The 21,580-nt window shown below is 44.5% G+C and overlaps 1 protein-coding gene across 1 annotated transcript in view; it reads right to left on the bottom strand.

The window, feature by feature from the left end:
• Positions 1-251: 251 nt before the first annotated feature.
• Positions 252-21,580, bottom strand: part of LOC122790680 (src substrate cortactin-like) — a 1,120,562-nt gene continuing 1,099,233 nt past the window's right edge. Inside the window, exon 14 of the mRNA XM_044058203.1 lies at positions 252-1,417. Coding sequence (XP_043914138.1) covers positions 1,281-1,417 — 137 coding nt within the window. The 3' untranslated portion in view covers positions 252-1,280. The remainder of the gene's footprint in view (positions 1,418-21,580) is intronic.

Here is a 21,580-nt window from a genome sequence, read left to right as displayed (position 1 = left end):
AAAATCACTATTTCACCCATGTACACATCTTTGGGATGTGGCAGGAAATATGAACACCCAGTAAAAACCCATGTGGACACATGGCAAACACCTAGATCCCTCACAAAAAGTAATTCAATTTCCAAATCTGAAACACCCCCTTTCAAAGTTGAAAAGAAAGAAAATTTAAATTTTAAGCAATGTGGTAGCTGGAATGAAACATTCTTAAAATTAAGTAAATTAAACACAAGAAATAAAACTCTTGCTGCACACATTGTTCAAAAATGTTTTTATTCAAAATTAATTTACAAAATCATATTCTCAATGTTATGTAAAATATGTATACATACATACATATATATATATATATATATATATATATATATATATATATATATAAATGTGTAACGAAAAAGTTAAAAAACCCATCCCAATTATTCATCAAATATGCAATGACTGTAGGCACCAAAATGGGAACATGCTAAATGCATGTGCAGATTTGGTCATAATAGCAAATATCTGCCAAATGCCTACATCACATTTAAATCAATACAACGAGAGAGACATCTTTTGCATTATTCTGCTGGCATACACCACCTTTCAGGAAGGTGATGTAACTAAAGCAGTTCTGTCTTGCAACCCTCTGTTTTCAGCTATTTTTTATACTGTAGCTATAAAACCGTTTACTGTGCAATGGCAATCTAAAACAAGATGCATTTTTAACTGGCGCAGGATAAAGCCATACTTATTTATGCATACAAGGAAAAAGTAGCAGTTCATATTGTCCAACCCCATCTCCACTGGTGACCATCATGATGACAATTACTATAACAAATCTAATTCTCCCATCAAAAACAAAGAATTTGAAGGTAGAGAATCCAATACTGGACTACAGTCAGCATGATTAAAAGCTCATTAAACTACAAAATAAGAATGGCCATACTACGCTTCATAGTTCTGAAAGCTACATGGTTACTCGATCTCTACAAATTTCTTACTTTTTGTCTACGATGCTGAAGTTTCAACGATGTTTACTAAAATGCATAGCTGCTCTTATTCCTATTCAGTCCGATAGTGTCACATGATTCTGAAGCAAAAGCGGAATACTGCTGAAGTCGTCACAGGTGTTCAGAAACTGGAAATGTGACTTTACCCCAGTTCTAAAGCACCGATAACTGATTTATAAATGCAAAATTATAATCTCCTCCACCAAGCACCCGAGAAAAGATGCTCTATGATGTATTTTGCATGGAAGCAGAACAGACAGCATAATTAAGGCATACTCTGTGACTGAAGTGGTTTTACTCCCGGCGTTCAACATAATTAGCAGGGAAGAGTCCATAACTACCTTTACACACACCCCTCCACCAGCCATCATCAATCATTTCAATATTCGTAATGATGTCATCAGGATCGAAGGAAATCTCATCATCACCAGCTAAAAGCAAACAAAAATAGAGTTAATTTGTCAGAAAAATGGGTTTAACAAACTAATGAAAACTAAATGTGATGTAGTCAGTGTTACTTCCTTGTGCTGTAAATGACATACTTAAAAAGTGTGCAATCTTCTTAGGCAGACGTTTTCATTCAGTTATGTTATCAACATTGTTGGAGCTTTTCTCCCCGGGCCACCGCTAAAATAGGCCCGAATGTCCAGTGGAACCACTGTGGTAAACCCAATGCAATAAATAAGATTATGCATTATACCTACAGAGGAAGAGGCACTTTTCTGTTAATGGGCAACATTTGTTTTGGCCTTGTTACCGGTTTTGTCATAGGGGAAGTTGCCCTTCATTGCCAATATTAGCAGAAATATCCAGTATCAAAGGAATCAACAGAAAGTACAGTTTTGTACCTACCATAAATGTAGATGTCCGATAGATATGCAACTGCAGTCATAACATATGGGTTGTCCTGCCTCAGGCAGCCCTCGGTCGGCCGAATTCCAAAGTCTAGGTCCGGCGTCGGCTGGTGTCGCCTCCTCTCCGACGTCACAACGGCTGGAGTATAAAGGCATCGGCCGACGCCATCTTCTTCGGTGTTTCTTGCCCCAGATGCCAGGTGCCCTCCTTGGAAGGCTAAATTTGGTAAATAGATAAAATAATCCAAAACATGCACAACAGTAATAAACAGATACACCATAGGAGATACCCCCAGCTGAAGGGAAGAGGGGTAGGGACCCAAAAAAGAAGGATACAGAGGGGTAGGAGGGTGGGAAAATCCGACTGCAGTTGCATATCTATCAGACATCTACATTTATGGTAGGTACAAAACTGTACTATGTCCTTCAAGAATGCAACTGCAGTCATAACATATGGGTTGAGTACCATAGCCGAGCTGGGGGTGGATGGAACTAAGATAAGGATGGTGTAGCTAAAATCCCCTGCAGGACTGCCGAAGCAAAGCCTGCTCGGGATCTGGAATATAAGGGCAGGTTGTAGTGCTTGGTAAATGTATGCACGGAGCTCCATGTAGCAGCCTCTAAAATGTCCTTTGTTGCCACTCCTGTTAGAAAGGCTGTGGATGTGGCTATAGCTCTGGTGGAATGTGGCCTAATATTGGCTGGCACACCTTTTCCATGGAAAGAGTAGCAAAATCTGATGCAATGTCCAATCCATTTTGAAACGGTTTGCTTGGAGATTGCTTTTCCTTGTACTCCAGCAGCATAGGCTACAAACAGCTGATCAGACCTTCTGGTGGCCTTAGTTCTGTCCAAGTAGTAGCGTAATTGTCTGTGTATGTCCAAAGTATGCAGAAGTTTTTCCCCCTTATTTTGAGGATTGGGAAAGAATGCAGGTAGATGAATAGCTTGATTTAGAGACACCCTGGAAATTACTTTTGGCATGAATGTAGGGTTGGTTCTCAGAGAGACTCTGTCCTGATGAAAAATGAGGAAGGGGGGCACTGCCATGAGTGCCTGTATCTCCGAAACTCTTCTTGCAGAGGTGACTGCCAATAAGAAGGCAGTCTTCCATGACAGAAATTGCATTTCTGAGGTTGCTGCTGGCTCAAATGGAGGGAGAGTTAGTTTTTCCAACACGTAGTTGAGGTCCCATGCAGGTACTGGCTGTTTTCTGGGAGGTTTAATATTCTTTATCCCTCTTAGAAACTGTCTTAGCAGAGGATACGAAAAAACTGGAGGGTCACAGTTGTATTTTGCTGAGATTGCTGAGGCATGAATCTTTATTGAGGAGTATGAGAGTCCAGTATGAAATAGTTCTGCCAAGTATTCTAATATTTGAGGTATACTCAGTAATGCTGTGTCCTGACCCCTGTTGGCATTCAAGACACTGAATCTCTTCCACTTGGCTGAATAGGTTTTTCTGGTGGAAGGTCTGCGTGCTTCCATCAAGATCTCTTGAACAGATTTGGAAAGAGAGTTTGGTGTTGAAGTCATGGTAGCCTCCAGGCTGTCAAATGCAATGTTTTCAGGTCTTGATGTACAGTCCTGTAATTGTGTTGAGTTTGGAGCAGGGGCCATAGGCTCAGAGGCCATGGCTTGGTCCGAGTTATGGTCAATAGCAATGGGTACCAGTGTTGCCTCGGCCAGTCTGGAGCTATCAAGATGCCTGTTGGTTGTTCTGCTTTGATCTTCAGTATCACCTTGGTCAGCAGAGGCAGGGGAGGGAATGCATAAATTTTTAGAGAATTCCAGCTGAAAGAGAGAGCATCCGTTTTCCAAGCTAGAGGGTGGTGAGTCCTTGTGCAGAACTTTTCCAGGTGGTGATTTAAGTGGGAAGCAAAAAGATCTACGTCCGGTCTTCCCCATGTCTTTGCCAGTTGAGAGAAAATGTGAGGGTGCAGCATCCATTCGTGTGGATCCATGAAATTTCTGCTCAGATTGTCCGCCAGTACATTGTCCTTGCCTGGTACAAACTGGGATTGTAAATGTATCCTCAAGCTCAGGGATTTTTCCCAGAGAAGCATTGTTAGTCTGCAGAGGGGGTAAGAATGAGTGCCTCCCTGCTTGTTTATGTGCCACATGACAGTAGTGTTGTCTGTCCTTATTAGCAGATGTCCCTGTCTTACAGTGTTTTTTCGAAAGTCTCGATGGCATGTATCACTGCCAGCATCTCCTTTTGGATTATGTGCAGATGTCTTTCCTTTGGCGTCCAAAGACCTTGAATGCATCTGCCCTCCATGTGCGCCCCCCATCCATGGTCTGAGGCGTCTGTTATCATTTGGTCTGCTTGAGGTCTGTTGAAAGGCATGCCTTCATTTAGTTGACTGGCTTGAGCCCACCATAGAAATTCCTTTTGCAGACATGGAATAAGTGGGATTATGTCCTCTAGGCTGTTGCTGTGTTGAGACCATAAGTTTTTTAGATACCATTGCAGCTTTCTCATATGAAGTCTTGCCAAAGGTATCAGAAGGATGCAAGATGCCATGAAGCCCAGGGCCTGCAGGATTTTCTTTGCAGTCAGCTGGGAAAGCTTTGCTAGGCCTTTGAAGTACTCTGGTAAACGCTGCTGTTTTTCCTGTGTGAGGTAGGCCATTTGTTTTTCCGTGTCCAGTTTGGCTCCTAGGAATATAATTTGTTGGGATGGTAGTAAGTCTGACTTCTGAATGTTGACTGTGTATCCCAAGGCCTGCAGTAGATGCATGACATAGTCCAAATTCCCTTTAAGGTTTGTTTGTTGTCTGCTTGTATGAGACAGTCGTCCAAGTAGGGGTATATTTGAATCCCCTGCAGTCTGCAGTGTGCCACTACTGATGCCAGGCATTTCGTGAACACTCTGGGCGCAGTAGATAAGCCAAACGGCAATGCTGAGAATTGATAATGCTCTGTCCCTGCAAGAAATCTGAGGTATCTTCTGCAGCTTTGTCTGATTGGGACATGCAGGTATGCCTCCTTGAGGTCCAGAGTGACCAGCCAAGACCCCTTGCCCAACATGGGAAGAAGTTGCTGCAATGTCAGCATTTTGAACTTTGGCACAATGAGAAAAGTGTTTAGAGTTGACAAGTCCAGTATGGGTCTCCACTTGTTTTCTTTTCTTGGAACAAGGAACAATCTTGAATAAAATCCCTGGCCTTGTTCCTGAGGAGGAACCCTTTCTATTGCTTTTATACTTAATAGCTTGGAAACTTGAGTGAGTGCCTCTGCCCTTTGATGATGTGGCAGGTTTGGCATGCCTTGTTTTATTGGTAATGTGTGGAAGTGGAATCTGTAACCTTTGTCTATCAAATCCAGAATCCAACTGTCCTTGGTTAAGATATGCCAGTTTTGTGAGAATAAGCCTAATTTTCCGCCCAAAGGTGCTTCTCTTTGAACCTTTGTAGGCGGTACGGGAGTCGAGTCATTGTGATTGTCCTTGTGGTGCAGCTGAATTGTCTGCGCCACTTCTTTGATTTGGAGGTTGCCATTGGCGTCCCCTGTAAGATCCTCGGTATTGCCCTCTACCTCGGCCACATCTGCTTTTTCCCCTTTGAAACTTGTCAGAGCCAGGGAAGGACCAATTCTTGGAGAGCCAGTTTCTGCTGAATCTGGGTGGCTGAACCTGAAGGAAATCCTTGACTGTCTGTACTGACTTTGCTTTTTCCTCTATGGATTTCAATACATCTTGTGCAGTAGCACCAAAAAGCTTGTTTTTCCAATGGTGCATCCAGTAACTTTACTTTAACATGGTCAGGCAAAGACTGATCCTTCAACCAAGCATGTCTACGTATTACAGCCCCAGTCATAGCTGCCCTACATGAAGCTTCCTGTGCATCATAACCACACTGCAGAAAATGGTTATTAACCTGCTGAGTGTTATGAATATGATCCTGCAGTGCCTTTTTATCAATAGGCTCAGGAGAGGCTAAATTTTTCTGGTACTGAAACATGTGAAAAAGACAGTTAAGAGACCTCATGGCTAAAGTAGTAGATGTGTATACTTTTTTACCCCATCTCTCCAGGGACCTTGCTTCCCTGTCAGCTGGCAGTGGGTTTTTGGCAGAGGAGGAAGCCACTCCCTTGGGGCCCTGTGAAATAGTTTCTAGGTCCACAGAGTGAGCCTTAAAAAGGTGCTTGTGAGTGTCAGGGACCCTGTAATATCTGTCCGGCTTGACAGGAGCAGGAGGAAGAGAATCAGGGTTGGCAATGGAGTCAGAGTAAACATCATCCAAAACATCCATAACTGGAGGGATAGCCAAAGGTCTGTGCTGGGGGAGCTTGAGGAAAGTACGTAGCCTTTTCCTGGAGTCAGAGAATTCCTGACCCTGCCATTGAAAATGTTCCCTCATGGAATGCAGAACCTTCCCCAAATGAGAAATCCTCTGGAGGGGAGGCAAAGGGAATAGATTCCTTAGCATCAGAGTCCTCGTAGGCCTGGAAGGGTTCTTCTTGAGTATCAGAGTGCTCAGAATCCCCAGAGGCTTCATCCGAGGAGAGGTCCGCCTGCTCAGTTCTAGGCCTTTTCTCTGCAGGTGGCGGAGAACTCCTATCCAGATGAGGCTGAGACCCCCTGATTAGGGAAATAAGATCTGCAGCCAGAGACATGATCTGCTTATCAGAAGAAGGGGCCTGGGCAGGTTTAGGATGGGCCTTGGCCTGACTGGCGGCCTTAGCACATGCAAAGGCCTTGATGGACATGGAAACAGGAGGCCTGGCAGCCCCACGTGCAGGCGTTACCTTGTCCACAGGAATGGTGTCGGGTAGATCCAGAACTTCGGTTTCCGGAGGAAAATCAACAACCGGCACCAGAGAGATCTCAGAGACCGAAGGTCGTGTTAACGCTGTGTCGTCAGCCTGGAGCGGTAGATATACCACTTCCGAAGGAACCGGAGCGCTAGCAGAGGGTTTAGGAGGAACATCGGTAGTGGACACGGGCCGAGGATGTCGGTCCCGGTCCTTGCGTTTTTTAGCAGATTGGGTTGTCTGTTGTTCCGACGGCATGATATACGCAAAAGATTCACCGAAGAAGTCCTCGGCGAATTCTGCCCGGCGCCTGAGAGTGCGCTTATTAAAGCAGGCACAGGCAGCACAGGCCGAGACGTCGTGGTCTGGACCCAGGCAGGGAAGGCAGAGAGAATGGAAGTCCTTATGAGGTATTTGTTTACCACAAGACAAACAATTATTAACTTTCTCAATTTGTTCTGACATCGGCTGAGGCAAGAATAAATGTTCCCCAACGGGGTACTTAGCTTTTAGATGACTTTGGTACTGAAAACACAGGAGCTGACCGACCGGCACTTGCGAACTGCTTCTGCTTCGGGCACCACGCGGCAAGAAAGACGAAGAAGATGATGTCGGCCGATGCCTTTATACTCCAGCCATTGTGACGTCGGAGAGGAGGCGACACCAGCCGACGCCAGACCCAGACTTTGGAATTCGGCCGACCGAGGGCTGCCTGAGGCAGGACAACCCATATGTTATGACTGCAGTTGCATTCTTGAAGGACATCTGCAAGTGAGACAGCATACAATTATTGAGAATTCTGGGTTTTACGTTTTAAAGCTTCGGCTTCCAGTTTAGCCTTCCACAGCCTACAAATATAATTTATCTTTGCGAAAAAGGTTTAGCCTTCCACAGCCTACAAATATATTTTATCTTCGAGAAAAAATTAATATACTGCTACGATGACATAGTTGTCAAGTTGTCATCACCAAAATGGGATGCACTACGTCTCACAACGTGGAAAAAAAAAGCTATGGGCAAAAAGTGGGACACTTTTTAAAGATGTTATCAGGGCAACAAGTACTTCCTGGTTTAGTGTCGTTTTCAGGGGACATATATCTCTGAACTCTGTTGATTTCATCTGAAACCCCTCCTCATTCCCTACTAAGTACAGTTGTGTACCTACCATAAATGTAGATGTTCGAGTGTATTCACTGTTGCAGTCATTACAATTGGGTTATCCTGCTGGCAGGCTACCTGCAGTTGGCCCAAGTTCCAAAGTCTAGGTCCGGCATCGGTTGCTGTCAGCTCCTCCCTAATGTCAGTGCGCCAGGAGTATAAAAGATGCAGCCGATGCCATTTTCTTCAGTTTTTCTTGCCCCAGATGTCAGGTGCCCCTAAAATGGTAGGCTCACTAATGCCAAAAAGCATGCATACCCAAAAAATAACTTTTCCTAGATCTACAAGCAAATACACCACATAGGTTGTAAAGAATAGTGAAGTACAGACAATTCCCAGTAAGGAAAAGGGGGCTGGAGGAAGGGTAACCTGGACTGCAACAGTGAATACACTCGAACATCTACATTTATGGTAGGTACACAACTGTACTATGTTCATCGTGTTTCACTGTTGCAGTCATTACAATTGGGTTAAATCCCAAAGCTATGGTTGGGAGGTTGGAGCTAAATAGGATTAGGAGAGGCTATCAGGCCCTGCAGAACTGCAGTGGCAAAGCCTGCCCTGGATTTAGAATAGAGAGGTAAGTGGTAGTGCTTTGTAAAAGTATGCACTGAACTCCAAGTTGCAGCCTCTAAGATGGCTTTGGTTGGTACTCCTCTGAGGAAGGCTGCTGAAGTTGCTGCTGCTCTGGTGGAATGTGGCCTAATGCCCTTAGGCACTGATTTGCCATGCTGTGAATAGCAGAAATGAATGCAGTGGCCTATCCACTTGGAAATAGTCTGCTTTGAGATAGACTTTCCTTGTGATCCTGCAGCATATGCTACTAGAAGCTGTTCAGTCTTTCTGAAAGCTTTGGTTCTGTCCAAGTAGAAGCGTAGCTGTCTGTGAATGTCCAAAGAAAGCAGAAGTCTCTTACCCTTATTCTGTCGGTTTGGGTAGAAGGTAGGCAAGTGAATTGTTTGGTTAAGGGCCACACTGGTCACCACTTTAGGCATAAATGTAGGGTTTGTCCTCACGGAAACCCTGTCAGGGTGGAAAATGATGAAAGGTTCCACAGCCATGAGTGCCTGCAACTCTGAGACTCGTCTAGCGGAGGTTATTGCTAGGAGCAGAGCTGTTTTCGAGAATAAGAATTTTATATCAGCTGCAGAGGCTGGCTCAAAGGGAGGCAGTGTAAGTTTTTCCAAGACATAGTTGAGGTCCCATGCAGGTACTGGTGCTCTCGTTGGGGATCTTACGTTTCTGGCCCCCCTGTAGTACTGCCTTAGTAATGGATGAGAAAAAATTGGTGGTTCTGTATTGTAGTGAGCTGAAATGGCAGAGGCATGAATTTTAATGGATGAAAAGGAAAGGGCTTTATCCAGCATCTTGGTTAAGTATTGCATAATCTGACGAATATTTGGAACATTCGTGTCAATACCTTGTGCCGGGTTCCAAGCACAGAATCTCTTCCGTTTTTCTGCATAAGATTTTCTGGTGCTAGACCTCCTGGCCTCCAAAATAACATCCATAACTGCTTTAGAAAGAAGTGCGTCTTGAATGGCTACATTATTCGCCATGCTGCCAGGTTTAGGGTCCTGAGTTGGCCGTGCAGTATCTGACTGTTTTGTTGAGTCAATAAGTGAGGAATTTAAGGTAGTGTCCAAGCTGGGCATTGGGACAGGCTCTTTAGGATTGGGTACCAGTGCTGGCGGGGCCAGTCTGGGGCAATCAGAATCACTTTTGGCTTCTCTTGTCTGACCTTGAGGAGTACCTTGGGGAGGAGAGGCAGAGGAGGAAAAGCATATACAGTTAGGTTTTTCCAGCTGAAAGCTAGAGCATCCACTTTTCATGCTTGCTTGTGATAAGTCCTTGTACAGAATCTTTGTAGTTGGCAATTGCGAGGGGAGGCAAATAGGACTATGTCCGGGCACCCCCAGTTCCTTGTTATCATGCTGAAGACTTGTGGATCCAATTTCCACTCGTGGGGATCCATTAGGTTTCTGCTTAATTTGTCTGCCAGAGTATTTATCCTTCCTGACAGGAATTTTGCTTGCCGATGTACTTGGTAAGTCAATGCTGTGTTCCACAAGTTTATCGCTAGTCTGAAGAGGGGGAAGGAATTTGTGCCCCCTTGCTTATGTACCACATGACTGTGGTATTGTCCGTCTTCATCAGTAGTTGTCCTGGATGAAGTAGATCCTTGAAGGCTGTCAGGGCATTTTGAACTGCTAGCATCTCTTTTTGATTGATATATAGATACATTTGACTTGTGGACCATGTGCCCTGAATACATCTTCCTGCCATATGTGCCCCCCAGGCATAATCTGATGCATATGTTGTCAATGTCTGCCTGGCTGTGGGTAAGGTGAATGGCTGTCCCTTATTGTGGTGACAGGCTTTTGCTCACCATCCAAAACTCCTGTTGAAGGCAGGGAATGAGGGTAATTATTGTTTCCAGGCTGTGGCAATGTTGAGTTCAAACACTTTTTAGATACCATTGAAGTTTCCTCATATGCAGTCTTGCATATGGAATTAGCAGAATGCAGGATGCCATGAAGCCCAAAGCCTGCAGAATTTTTCTTGCAGATAACTGGGTTTTTATTGCCAACATTTTGAAATAAGTAGTCAGTTGCCTGTGTTTGTCTGGCGTGAGATAAGCCATCTGGGCAGTTGTATTTAAGCTTGCACCCAGGAATATTATCTCTTGAGAGGGTACGAGTTTCGATTTCTTTTCGTTTACTGTGTACCCTAGGCCTGCTAGTAATGTTTTTTACAAACGCCAGATGCTGTAGTAGAGTGTCCTTGTTCTCTGCTTGAATAAGGCAGTCATCCAATTAAGGATATATCTGAATTCCTCTTTGTCTGCAAAAAGCAATTACTGGTGCCAGGCACTTTGTGAAGACCCTGGGCGCAGTAGATAAGCCCAAGGGCAGTGTAGAGAATTGGTAATGCATTGAGCCAGCTATAAATCCAAGGTATCTTCTGCATGATTTTCTGATTGGGACATGCAGGCATGCCTCTCTTAGGTCTAAAGTCACAAGCCATGGGCAGAAGCTACTGCAGTTAACATTTTGAATTTTGGAATGTCCAGGAATGTGTTCAGGATAGACAGGTCCAGTATTGGTCTCCAGGTTTTGTCCATTCTGGGCACCAAGAATAGCCTTGAGTAAAATCCTTGTCCCTGCTCTTGCTGTGGTACTTGCTGAATGGCCCTCATGTCCATGAGGGATGAAACTTGTTTTTGTGCCTCTGCCCATTGATTGCGTGGCAGGTCTGGCATACCGTTTGGCCTTGACAGGGTATGAAAATGGAACCTGTAGCCCTGGGATACGATATTTAAGACCCATTTGTCTTGAGTGATCATGTGCCAATTTTGAGCAAAAAGTGATAGTCTTCCCGCCAAGGGAGCTGCTAGAAGATAAGTGCTTGGTGCTGGCAGGGGAACGTCATGGAGACCGTTTCCTGTATGGCTGTGATTTTTCTTCTCCGCTTTTGGCAGTTGAAGCACGCTATTGTTTAGGCCTGTATGAGCCTTGGGGCTGTGATCTGCCTCTGGGGCATCTGTATCTACCTCTTTGTGGTCTGTCTGACACTGGAAAGGACCAACTCTTTGCAGGCCAGTTCCTGCTAAATCTGGGAGGCTGTACCTGTAAAAAATCCTTGACTGTTTGCATAGATTTAGCTTGGTCCTCCATTTTCTTCAAAACTTCTTCTGCTTTAACACCAAACAAGGTATCATGTTGTAATGGAGCATCTAATAATTTTGCTTTAACATGATCGGGCAGATTCTGTTCTTTTAACCAAACATGTCTCCTAATGACAGAACCTGTAACAGCGGCCCTGCAGGAGGCCTCTAGAGAATCAAACCCACATTGCAAAGTATGCTTTCCCACTTGTTCAGCTGCATGCAATAAATCCTGCATTTCTTTGTTTTCTGCACATTCTGAATTTGTCAACATTTTTTGTTTAAGCAGTGACATTAGATACTGCTGATATTTAAGTATATGTAATTGACAATTTAAAGCTCTTACAGCCAAGGTAGCAGAAGTATAAATCTTTTTCCCCCACCTGTCCAGAGCCCTTGAATCCCTATCAGAGGGTATAGGACTTTTTGTACTGGACGCCTTGACCCTTTGGGACCCTGAGAGATAGTTTCTGGGTCTGCAGCAGGGTTTTTATAAAGAAATTTATGAGAATCAGGAACCCTATAGTATCTGTCTGGCTTAACAGGAGCTGGAGGCAGAGAGTCAGGAGACAGTCCGGACTCTGAAAATACATCTACAATGTCTAAAACAGGAGGAACAGCAAGGGGCCTGTGCTGAGGTAATAAAAGGAAGTCTCTCAGCCTTTTATTGGATTCTGAGTAATCTTGGTTCTCCTAGTGGAAATGCTACCTCATAGTATGCAGGGTTTCCCCAAAAGAATAATCCTCAGGAAGAAAGGCTGAAGAAATAGATTCCTCAGCATCAGAATCCTCATAGGGAGGAAGAGAATATTCCTGGTCAGAAGAGGAATCAGAGGAAATGGAAACCTGATCTGAAGATGCATATTCTATCTCTTGCCTAGGCCTCTTATCAGGTGGGGGATGGGAACCCCTGATCAAAGTAATTAGGTCTTCGGCCATTTTAAGCATCTGTTTTTTAGGCATGGAGGCCTGTGCAGGAGAATGTTGTACTTGTTTCTTTGTCTTTAGAGCTGCTTTAGTCTTTGCCTTTGAAGCTGAAGTTGGTTTTACATACAACTGTGTAGGCCTGAAAACACCCTCGGAAGCCGGTGCCTGCTCAGCAGCTCTGGACCCATCTGAGGGAATAGTATCCGAGTGTCCAATACCTTGAGTTTCCAGTGGCTTAGTTGGCTCCACGTGGGAGTCAGAAGCGGCCTATGGCTCTGAGGTAGCGGGCGTCAGTGGCTGCGAAAGAGCCTCACTGAGAACCGGCGACAGGCCTAGCAGAATCCTCGTCATTGGTTTTGGACCTCGGATGCCTGTCCTTTTCTTTGCGCTTTTTATAAACTCCAGTAGTCGGTTGCTCCGACAGCATTACATATTTAAATCTTCTGCCAAAATAATGAAATGCAAAATCGTACCGATGCTTAATAGTGCATTGGTTAAATCTAGCACAAAACCGACAACTAGCAACATCATGGTCAGGGCCTAGGCAAGGAATACAGTAAGAATGAAAATCCTTATGAGGTATTTGCTTCCCACAAGAAATACAATTAACTTTTTCTGACATCGGTCTGGAGCAAGAAAAAAGTTTCCCCAACGGGGTACTTAGCTTTAATGAAGACTTCGGATCCGAAATTAGAATTTGAAAATCTCATGAGTCGGCCGACCGGCACTTGTGAACTGCTTTTGTTTCGGGCACCGCGCGGCAAGAAAGACTGAAGAAAATGGCGTCAGCTGCATCTTTTATACCCCTGGCGCAGACGTCAGGGAGGAGCCGACAGCAACAGACGCCGGACCCAGACTTTGGAACTCGGGCCGACTGCGGGTAGCCTGCCAGCAGGATAACTCAATTGTAACGACTGCAACAGTGAAACACTATGAACATCTGTCAGTTTTATGAAAAAAGTGTGCTGTATCACATTTCATAAGGAATTGCAAGCATTTTAGGTAGACACTTGCTTTTTCTCCGAATAATGCATGCTAATTCACTTTCTATTAAACCCTGTTTGCATGCATTATTATGAGTAAGACAAGTCTGTAAGTCAAATGATTGTCGTTATTTACTAAATGTGATCGACCACACTTACTAAATTTGATATCAACGTGTGTGTGGTACCCACTTCAGCAGCTGAACGATCAATGTTATAATGAGAGGTAGGATTCCAAACGCTCATTATGATGGTTACCCTGATAACGGAAAAGTACAGAGGAAGAAAGCTTTAAATGAGGAGGTAACGAGCTAGAAAAATAGTCTACCTTGAAAACATCCTGCATCGACTTTAACACAGCATGGAATTAGAGTGCCTACACTTAGGACATAAATTACAAGCTCAAAAGACGAGTTTCCTACATATGCATTACTCCATCTATGACAATGCAACTACTGCAGTGATTCTTACACGCGTTTCCTACATTTGCATAAAACCATCCAAGACAAAAAAGCAGTGAATCTGACATTTCCTGTGCATGTTTTACACCATCTATGAAAAGTTCTCATGTTCCAGTGTCAGTGGCGAACGACACAAGATCTCATGTACTTAACATTGAGGAAGGTCTGCTATATTCTCAGTCCTGCAGGACTGATGCAGACCTGTGGAAGCTGATGGATATCAATGAATTGTTGAAGGTCTGCTATATTCTCAGTCCTGCAGGACTGATGCAGACCTGTGGAAGCTGATGGACATCAATGAATTGTTGAAGGTCTGCTATATTCTCAGTCCTGCAGGACTGATGCAGACCTGTGGAAGCTGATGGATAGCAATAAAGTGGAAGGGGATATGAAGATCAGCTTCAGAAAGTACAAAGGATGTGCTTTCAGCTTAAGGGAGGTACCCCCTTTCTGTGTGCCTTGTCTTCCAAGACAAGTATAGTACAGTTGTATACCTACCACAAATGTAGACGTTCGAGTGTATTCACTGTTGCAGTCATTACACTTGGGTTATCCTGCTGGCAGGCGACCCGCAGTCGGCCTGAGTTCCAAAGTCTTGGTCCGGCATCGATTGCTGTCGCTCCTTCCCTGACGTCAGTGCGCCAGGGGTATAAAAGTTGAAACAAAAGCCATTTTCTTCAGTTTTTCTTGCCCCAGATGTCAGGTGCCCCCAGATAAGAAGGCTGGAAAGATAAAATTATGCCAAAAAACATGCATATATTACTATAAACATTTCCTTCACCTACAAGCAAATACACCACATAGGTAGTATAGAGATGAGAAGTACAGAAAAGTCCCAGCAATGTAGAAAGGGGGATGGTGGGTGGGTAACCTGGACCCCAACAGTGAATACAGTCGAACATCTACATATATGGTAGGTACACAACTGTACTATGTTTGTCGTGTTTCACTGTTGCAGTCATTACACTTGGGTAGAATCCCAAAGCTGAGGTTGGGCAGTCATTACACTTGGGTAGAATCCCAAAGCTGAGGTTGGGCAGTCATTACACTTGGGTAGAATTCCAAAGCTGAGGTTGGGTGGCTGGGTCTAAATTGGATTTGACGAGGCTAACAAGCCCTGCAGAACTGCAGTGGCAAAGCCTGCTCTGGATTTGGAGTAGAGAGGTAGGTGGTAGTGGTTGGTAAAAGTGTGCACTGAGCTCCAGGTTGCAGCTTCAAATATGTCTTTGGTTGGTATCCCTCTGAGGAAAGCTGCTGAAGTGGCTGCTGCTCTGGTAGAATGAGGCCCAATGCCCTTAGGCACTGATTTGCCATGTTGTGCATAGCAGATGCAGTGTCATAGGTTGGTACTAGGCTATCAGCCCTACAAGCCTAGCCATTACAATTCCCTGGCTATTTCTTCCCACATTATTTACTTTCCTGGACCCCTGTCTAGCAGGGCGACTGACGTGATCCCTGGGGTGAATTTCCTTTCTCCCATCCAATCGTCAAGGTTCCTCTTGAAGAGGTCCAAAGAGGCACGCTGCTTGACATGTATGGGCAATCTATTCCAGAGTCTGGGGAGTCTCTGGATCAGGAACCTATCCCTCCAGCATGTTTTGTTTATTGTGATGACAAGGTTTAGATCCCTGGGCGTAGCTCTGAGGGATTGGGATTTCTTTAAGTGTAGCATGTCCAACAGCTCTGGGTCTGACATGGCCTTGTATGTTAAGCAGAGATCGCCTCTGAGTAGACTATATGCGACAGAGTATAGCTGGAGTTTTTTAAGGCGGTCAGCGTAGGGCATCTGCTTTAGGCCTGTGATTCTTTTAGTGAGGTATTTCTGAGGCCTTTCCAGTTGTTGCAGATGTCTTGAGAGGTACATACCAAATGGGGCGTTGTATTCTATAATGGGTCTAATGAGGGATGAGTACAGTGGGACAATGACCTCCTTTTTTCTGGATGAAAAGCCCTTTGTGATGAGGTGTGCCACATAGGATTTCCTGACTGTTGTGGCGATGTGGTTATCGAAGGTGAGACCACTGTCCACCTGTGTCCCCAAGTCTCTTATCACACTTTCTATGTTTAGTGTACTGCCACCTATATGGGAATTCATGGATACATGTTTTTTCCCAAAGGGGATAACAATACATTTCTTGGCATTGAACTTGAGCCCATGGCTCTGGCACCAAGCATCTGTTTCTGTAAGGCCCTTTTGTAGAGTATCCACATCATTTGGGGATTCAATAATGGCTCCCAGTTTGCAGTCATCTGCAAACTTTGTTAGCCAGAGTCTCTTAGTGTTGACCTGTACTTCAGAGAAGTAGATGCCAAACAAGAGCGGCCCCAGGACTGAACCCTGAGGTACTCCACTTGTCACTTGTCTGGAGCTGGATTTGGAGTCGGCTACTTTTACAGTGTGGGTTCTATCAGTAAGCCATTTAGCAACCCATTGGGTGACATAGGGATTAATGCCCAACTTAGTAAGTTTATCTATGATTCCAGACTGGGGGATGGTGTCAAAGGCCTTGGCAAGGTCTAGATAGGCTGTGTGGACCACCTTACCCTTGTCCATGGCTCTGGAGACTGATTCAAAGTCGTCAATCAGGTTCAGGAGACAAGCTAGGCCCTTCACAAACCCAAACTGGGTGGGGTCCAGTGTTTGAAGGTTGCCAATGTCTTTGTTTATAAGTTCCATGATAATACGCTCCATGGCCTTGCAGATAAGGCTTGTCAGACTGATGGGACGGTAGTTTCTGGGATCCAAGGTGGATCCCCCCTTGTGGATTGGGATAACTGTAGCTCTGCGCCACTCAGTGGGCACGAAACCTGAGGTGAGGCTATGATTAAACATGACACTTAGGTGAGGTGCCAGTTCATATTGTAGTTCATGTAGTACACAGCCCGGGATGTCATCTGGTCCCATGGATGCTGTATTCTTGGCTTTAGAGAGTGCGTTTTGTACCTGTGTGGCCGTTATTACTGGAATTTGGCAATCTTCCAGTATTGAGATGGGCCACTTAGGGGTGAGAGGGGGGTGAAGTTGGCACTGAATCGATCTGCCAGGATATTGGCAATATCCTTGGGATCAGTATATTTAATGCCATTCTGTTGTAGCTCAGAGCAGATCTGAGCATTGCCATTTAGATTCTTGACATAGTTATAGAATGCTTTGTGGTTGTCTTTGGAATATTTGACAGTTTTATTTTCATAACTAGCTTTGGAGGATTTTATGAGGCATCTCAGTTTCTTACTGAGGCTAGTAAGGGAGTTTTTTGCATCCTGGGATTTTCCTCTTTTCTGCAAAAGTTTCTTCCTTTTGTTGTAAAGTTTGTTTATGGCAGGGGACCACCAGATTGGCTTCCTTTTTTTGGATGAGAGCATTTTGGTTCTATTTGGGATGGCACGATTCATGCATGAGTGGATGTGCTCGTACAGTGCCTTAGTGTAGGATTCAGCAGTTGAACTTTCAGTTCCCGTCTGCATGGGTGTCTTGAAGTTTGTCACTTCTGACTTGAGTAGCATGAAGTTGGCTTTGGAGAAGTTTTTTATGGTGGTTTCTTTACTGGGGGTGGGATGTGGATGTTAAGGGGATTAGCTTATGGTCAGACCTGACTAACGAGGGGTGACCATAGGTATGGAGCATTGATTTCCCATGTTGGTAATGACCAGGTCTAGGATATTGGAGCCCCTGGTGGGACTATGGATTAGTTGATCCAGGGCGTTGGAATTTATGAATTCCAAGAACCGTTACGCAAAGGTGTTGGGACATGAGTAGTTTTCCCAGTTAATGGCAGGGTAGTTAAAATCACCCAGTATTAGGGTGTTTTGTTCTATCTTAATATTTTCCAGTATGTTTAGAAAGGTGTAGTGAGAATCTTGGGGTATGGTGGGGGATCTGTAGCAAGCTACAATTTGGATTGCAGTCTTACCTAGTGTTAGTTGCACTTGGAGAATTTCAGACACATTGTGTTGGCCAACTAGCCTGGTGGTGTGAATATCCTTGGTGAATATTGACACTCCTTTGTCCTATCTATTTCGAGATTGTCTGCTTTGTAACAGGCTTTCCTTGTGATCCAGCAGCATATGCTACAAACAGTTGCTCAGTTTTTCTGAAAGCTTTTGTTTTGTCCAAGTAGAATCGTAGCTGTCTGTGTATATCTAAAGCGTGCAAAAGTTTCTCCCCTTTATTCTGGGGGTTTGGGTAAAAAGTAGGTAAATGAATGGTTTGGTTTAAGGCCACATTGGAGACCACTTTTGGCATGAATGTTGGGTTTGTTCTAAGAGAAACCCTGTCCTGATGAAAAATGAGAAAAGGTTCCACAGCCATTAATGCCTGTAGCTCTGAGACTCTTCTTGCAGACGTTATTGCTAGGAGCAGAGCAGTTTTCCATGACAAGATTTTTAGTTCAGCTGTGCTGGCTGGTTCAAAAGGAGGTAGTGTAAGTTTTTCTAAAACAAAATTGAGGTCCCAAGTAGGTACTGGTGCTCTCCTTGGGGGTCTTATATTTTTGCCCCTCTGAGGTATTGTAGTAGAGGATGTGAAAAAAAAGGAGGTTCCGTATTATAATGAGCTGAAATGGCAGAGGCATGGATTTTAATAGATGAGAAAGATAAGCCTTTGTCCATCTCAGTTAGGTATTGCAAACTCTGAGGTATATTAGGGACAAGTGGTTTGAGCCCTTGTGCCTGGTTCCAAGCACAGAATCTCTTCAGTTTTTCTGCATACGATTTCCTAGTGCTGGGCCTCCTGGCTTCTAAAATAACATCCATAACTGCTTTAGAGAGAGGTGCCGTCTGAGTGGCTACATTATCCGCCATGCAGCCAGGCTTAAGGTTCTGAGTTGACTGTGCAGAATCTGATTGTTTTGTTGTGTCAGAAGATGAGGGATTTGAGGTAGAAGCCAAGCTGGGCCTTGAGACAGACTCTTTAGGATTGGGTACCAGTTTGGTGCAATCAGGATCATTTTTGGCCTTTCTTGCCTGACTTTTAGTAACACCTTGGTGAGAAGAGGCATCGGAGGGAAGGCATAGACTGTCAGGCCTTTCCAGCTGAATGATAGAGCATCCACTTTCCATGCTTGAGAATAAGTTCTTGTGCAAAATTTCTGAATTTGGTAATTGTGAGGGGAGGCAAAAAGATCTATGTCTGGGTGTCCCCATTTACTTGTTATGCTGAGCACTTGTGATTCCGCTTCCATTCATGAGGATCCATGATGTTTCTGCTTAGTTAGTCTGCCAGTGTGTTTTTTGTTCCTGGCAGGAATTGTGCCTGCAGATGTACTTGATAGGTCAGTGCTGTGTTCCACAAAGTCATGGCTTGTCTGCATAGGGGGTAGGAATTTGTGCCCCCTTGCTTATTTACCACGTAACTGTGGTATTGTCTGTCTTTATTAACAGTTGTCCTGGATGTATTAGGTCCTTGCAGGCTGTCAGGGCATTCTGTACAGCTAGCATCTCCTTTTGATTGATGTGAAGATGCATTTGTTCCTTGGGCCACGTGCCCTGAATACATTTTCCTGCCATATGTGCTCCCCAGGTATAATCCGATGCATCTGTTGTTACTGTCTGCTTGGCTGTGGGTAAGGTGAAAGGCTGTCCCTTGTTGTGGTGACAGGCCTGGGACCACCATCGAAACTCCTGTTGCAGGCAGGGAATTAAAGTTATGATTGTCTCCAAGCTGTGACAATGCTGAGTCCAAACACTTTTTAGATACCATTGTAGTTTCCTCATATGCAGTTTTGCATATGGAATTAGTAGAATGCAGGATGCCATAAAGCCCAGGGCCTGCAGAATTTTTCTTGCAGGGAGATGGGTTTTTGTTGCCATCATTTGAAAGTAATGAGTCAGTTGCCTTTGTTTGTCTGGCGTGAGATAAGCCATCTGGGCAGTTGTATTTAAGCTTGCACCCAGGAATATTATCTCTTGAGAGGGCACTAGTTTTGATTTCTTTTCGTTTACTGTGTACACCCTAGGCAAATTAGCAATCTTTTTACAAACGCCAGGTGCTTTAGAAGAATGTCATTGCTCTCTGCTTGAATAAGGCAGTCGTCCAAGTAGGGATATATTTGAATTCCTTTTTGTCTGCAAAATGCAATTACTGGTGCCAGGCATTTTGTGAAGACCCTGGGCACAGTAGATAAGCCAAAGGGCAGTGCAGAGAATTGGTAATGCATTGAGCCTGCTATGAATCTGAGGCATCTTCTGCAAGATTGTCTGATTGGGACATGCAGGTATGCCTCCTTGAGGTCCAAAGTAACTAGCCAAGCCTTCTTGCCCAGCATGGGCAGAAGTTGCTGTAGTGTCAACATTTTGAATTTTGGAACATCCAGGAAAGTATTTAGGATTGACAGGTCCAGTATTGGTCTCCAGGCTTTGTCCTTTCTGGGTACTAAGAAAAGTATTGAGTAAAATCCTTGTCCCTGTTCTTGCTGTGGAACTTTTTGAATAGCTCCCATGCCCATAAGAGCAGCAATCTGTTTTTGTGCCTCTGCTCATTGGTTTTGTGGCAGGTCTGGCATACCTTTTGGTTTTGGAAGCGTGTGGAAGTGGAACCTGTAACCCTGAGAAACAATATTCAGCACCCATTGGGTCCTGGGTGATCATGTGCCAATTTTTTGAGAAAAGTGCTAGCTTTCCCCTTAGGGGTGCTGTCAACAGGTAAGTGCTTGGCATTCGCAGAGGGAAGTCACTGGGACTGCTTCCTATAAGGTTGTGATTTGTCTTCCCCTCCTTTGGGGGCTGAAGCACCCCATTGTTTAGGTCTGTAGGAGCCTTGGGGCTGAGATCTGCCTCCTGGGCGTCTGTATCTGCCTCTTTGTGGCCTGTCTGACACTGGAAAGGACCAATTTTTTGAAGGCCAGTTTCTGCTAAATCTAGGTTGGTTGAACCTGTAAGAAATATTTCACTGTTTGCATTGACTTTGCTTTATCCTCCATTTTCTTTAACACCTCTTCTGCCTTAACACCAACGTATCATGCTGTAATGGAGCATCCAATAGTTTAACTTTAACATGGTCAGGTAAACTTTGTTCTTTCAACCAAGCATGTCTACGAATAACAGAGCCTATAACTGCGGCTCTGCAAGAAGCCTCTAATGAATCAAAACCACATTGCAGAGTATGCTTTCCCACTTGTTCAATTGCCTGCAATAAATCCTGCATTTCCTTATTGTCAGGACTTTCTGTATTTGAAACCATTTTCTGTTTTAACAAAGACATGAGGTACTGTTGATATTTAAGCATACAGATAAAGTAGCAGAAGTGTAAACTTTTTTCCCCCATCTGTCCAGAGCACTGGAATCCCTATCAGAGGGGACAGGATTTTTGGCAGTGGAAGCCTTAACCCCTTTAGGACCCTGAGAAATTGTTTCTGGGTCTGGAGCGGGGTTTTTGTAAAGAAATTTATGAGAGTCAGGGACCCTGTAGTATTTGTCTGGCTTGACTGGTGCAGGGGGTAAAGAATCAGGAGACAGACTGGATTCAGAGAAAACATCAACAATATCAAGCACAGGGGGGGTAGCCAGAGGCCTGTGCTGAGGCAATAAAAGGAAGTCTCTGAGCCTTTTCTTGGATTCTGAATAATCCTGGCTATCCCAATGGAAATGCTCCTTCATGGTGTGCAGGGATTCCCCAAAAGAATAATCCTCAAGCGGTGAGGCTGCAGGTATGGACTCTTCTGCATCAGAGTTCTCATAGGGAGGGAGAGAATATCCCTGATCAGAAGAGGAGTCAGAGGAAATGGAAACTTGATCAGAGGAATCAATCAGTGTCTTGCCTAGGCCTTTTGTCAGGAGGGGATGGGAACCC

Source organism: Protopterus annectens, chromosome 16.part0 (genome assembly GCF_019279795.1).
Source record: "Protopterus annectens isolate FY-2018-M chromosome 16.part0, PAN1.0, whole genome shotgun sequence".
In the NCBI taxonomy this organism is placed as follows: Eukaryota; Metazoa; Chordata; order Ceratodontiformes; family Protopteridae; genus Protopterus; species Protopterus annectens.
The sequence above is the reverse complement of the archived record's forward strand: the minus strand, read 5'-3'. Positions and strand labels throughout refer to the sequence as shown.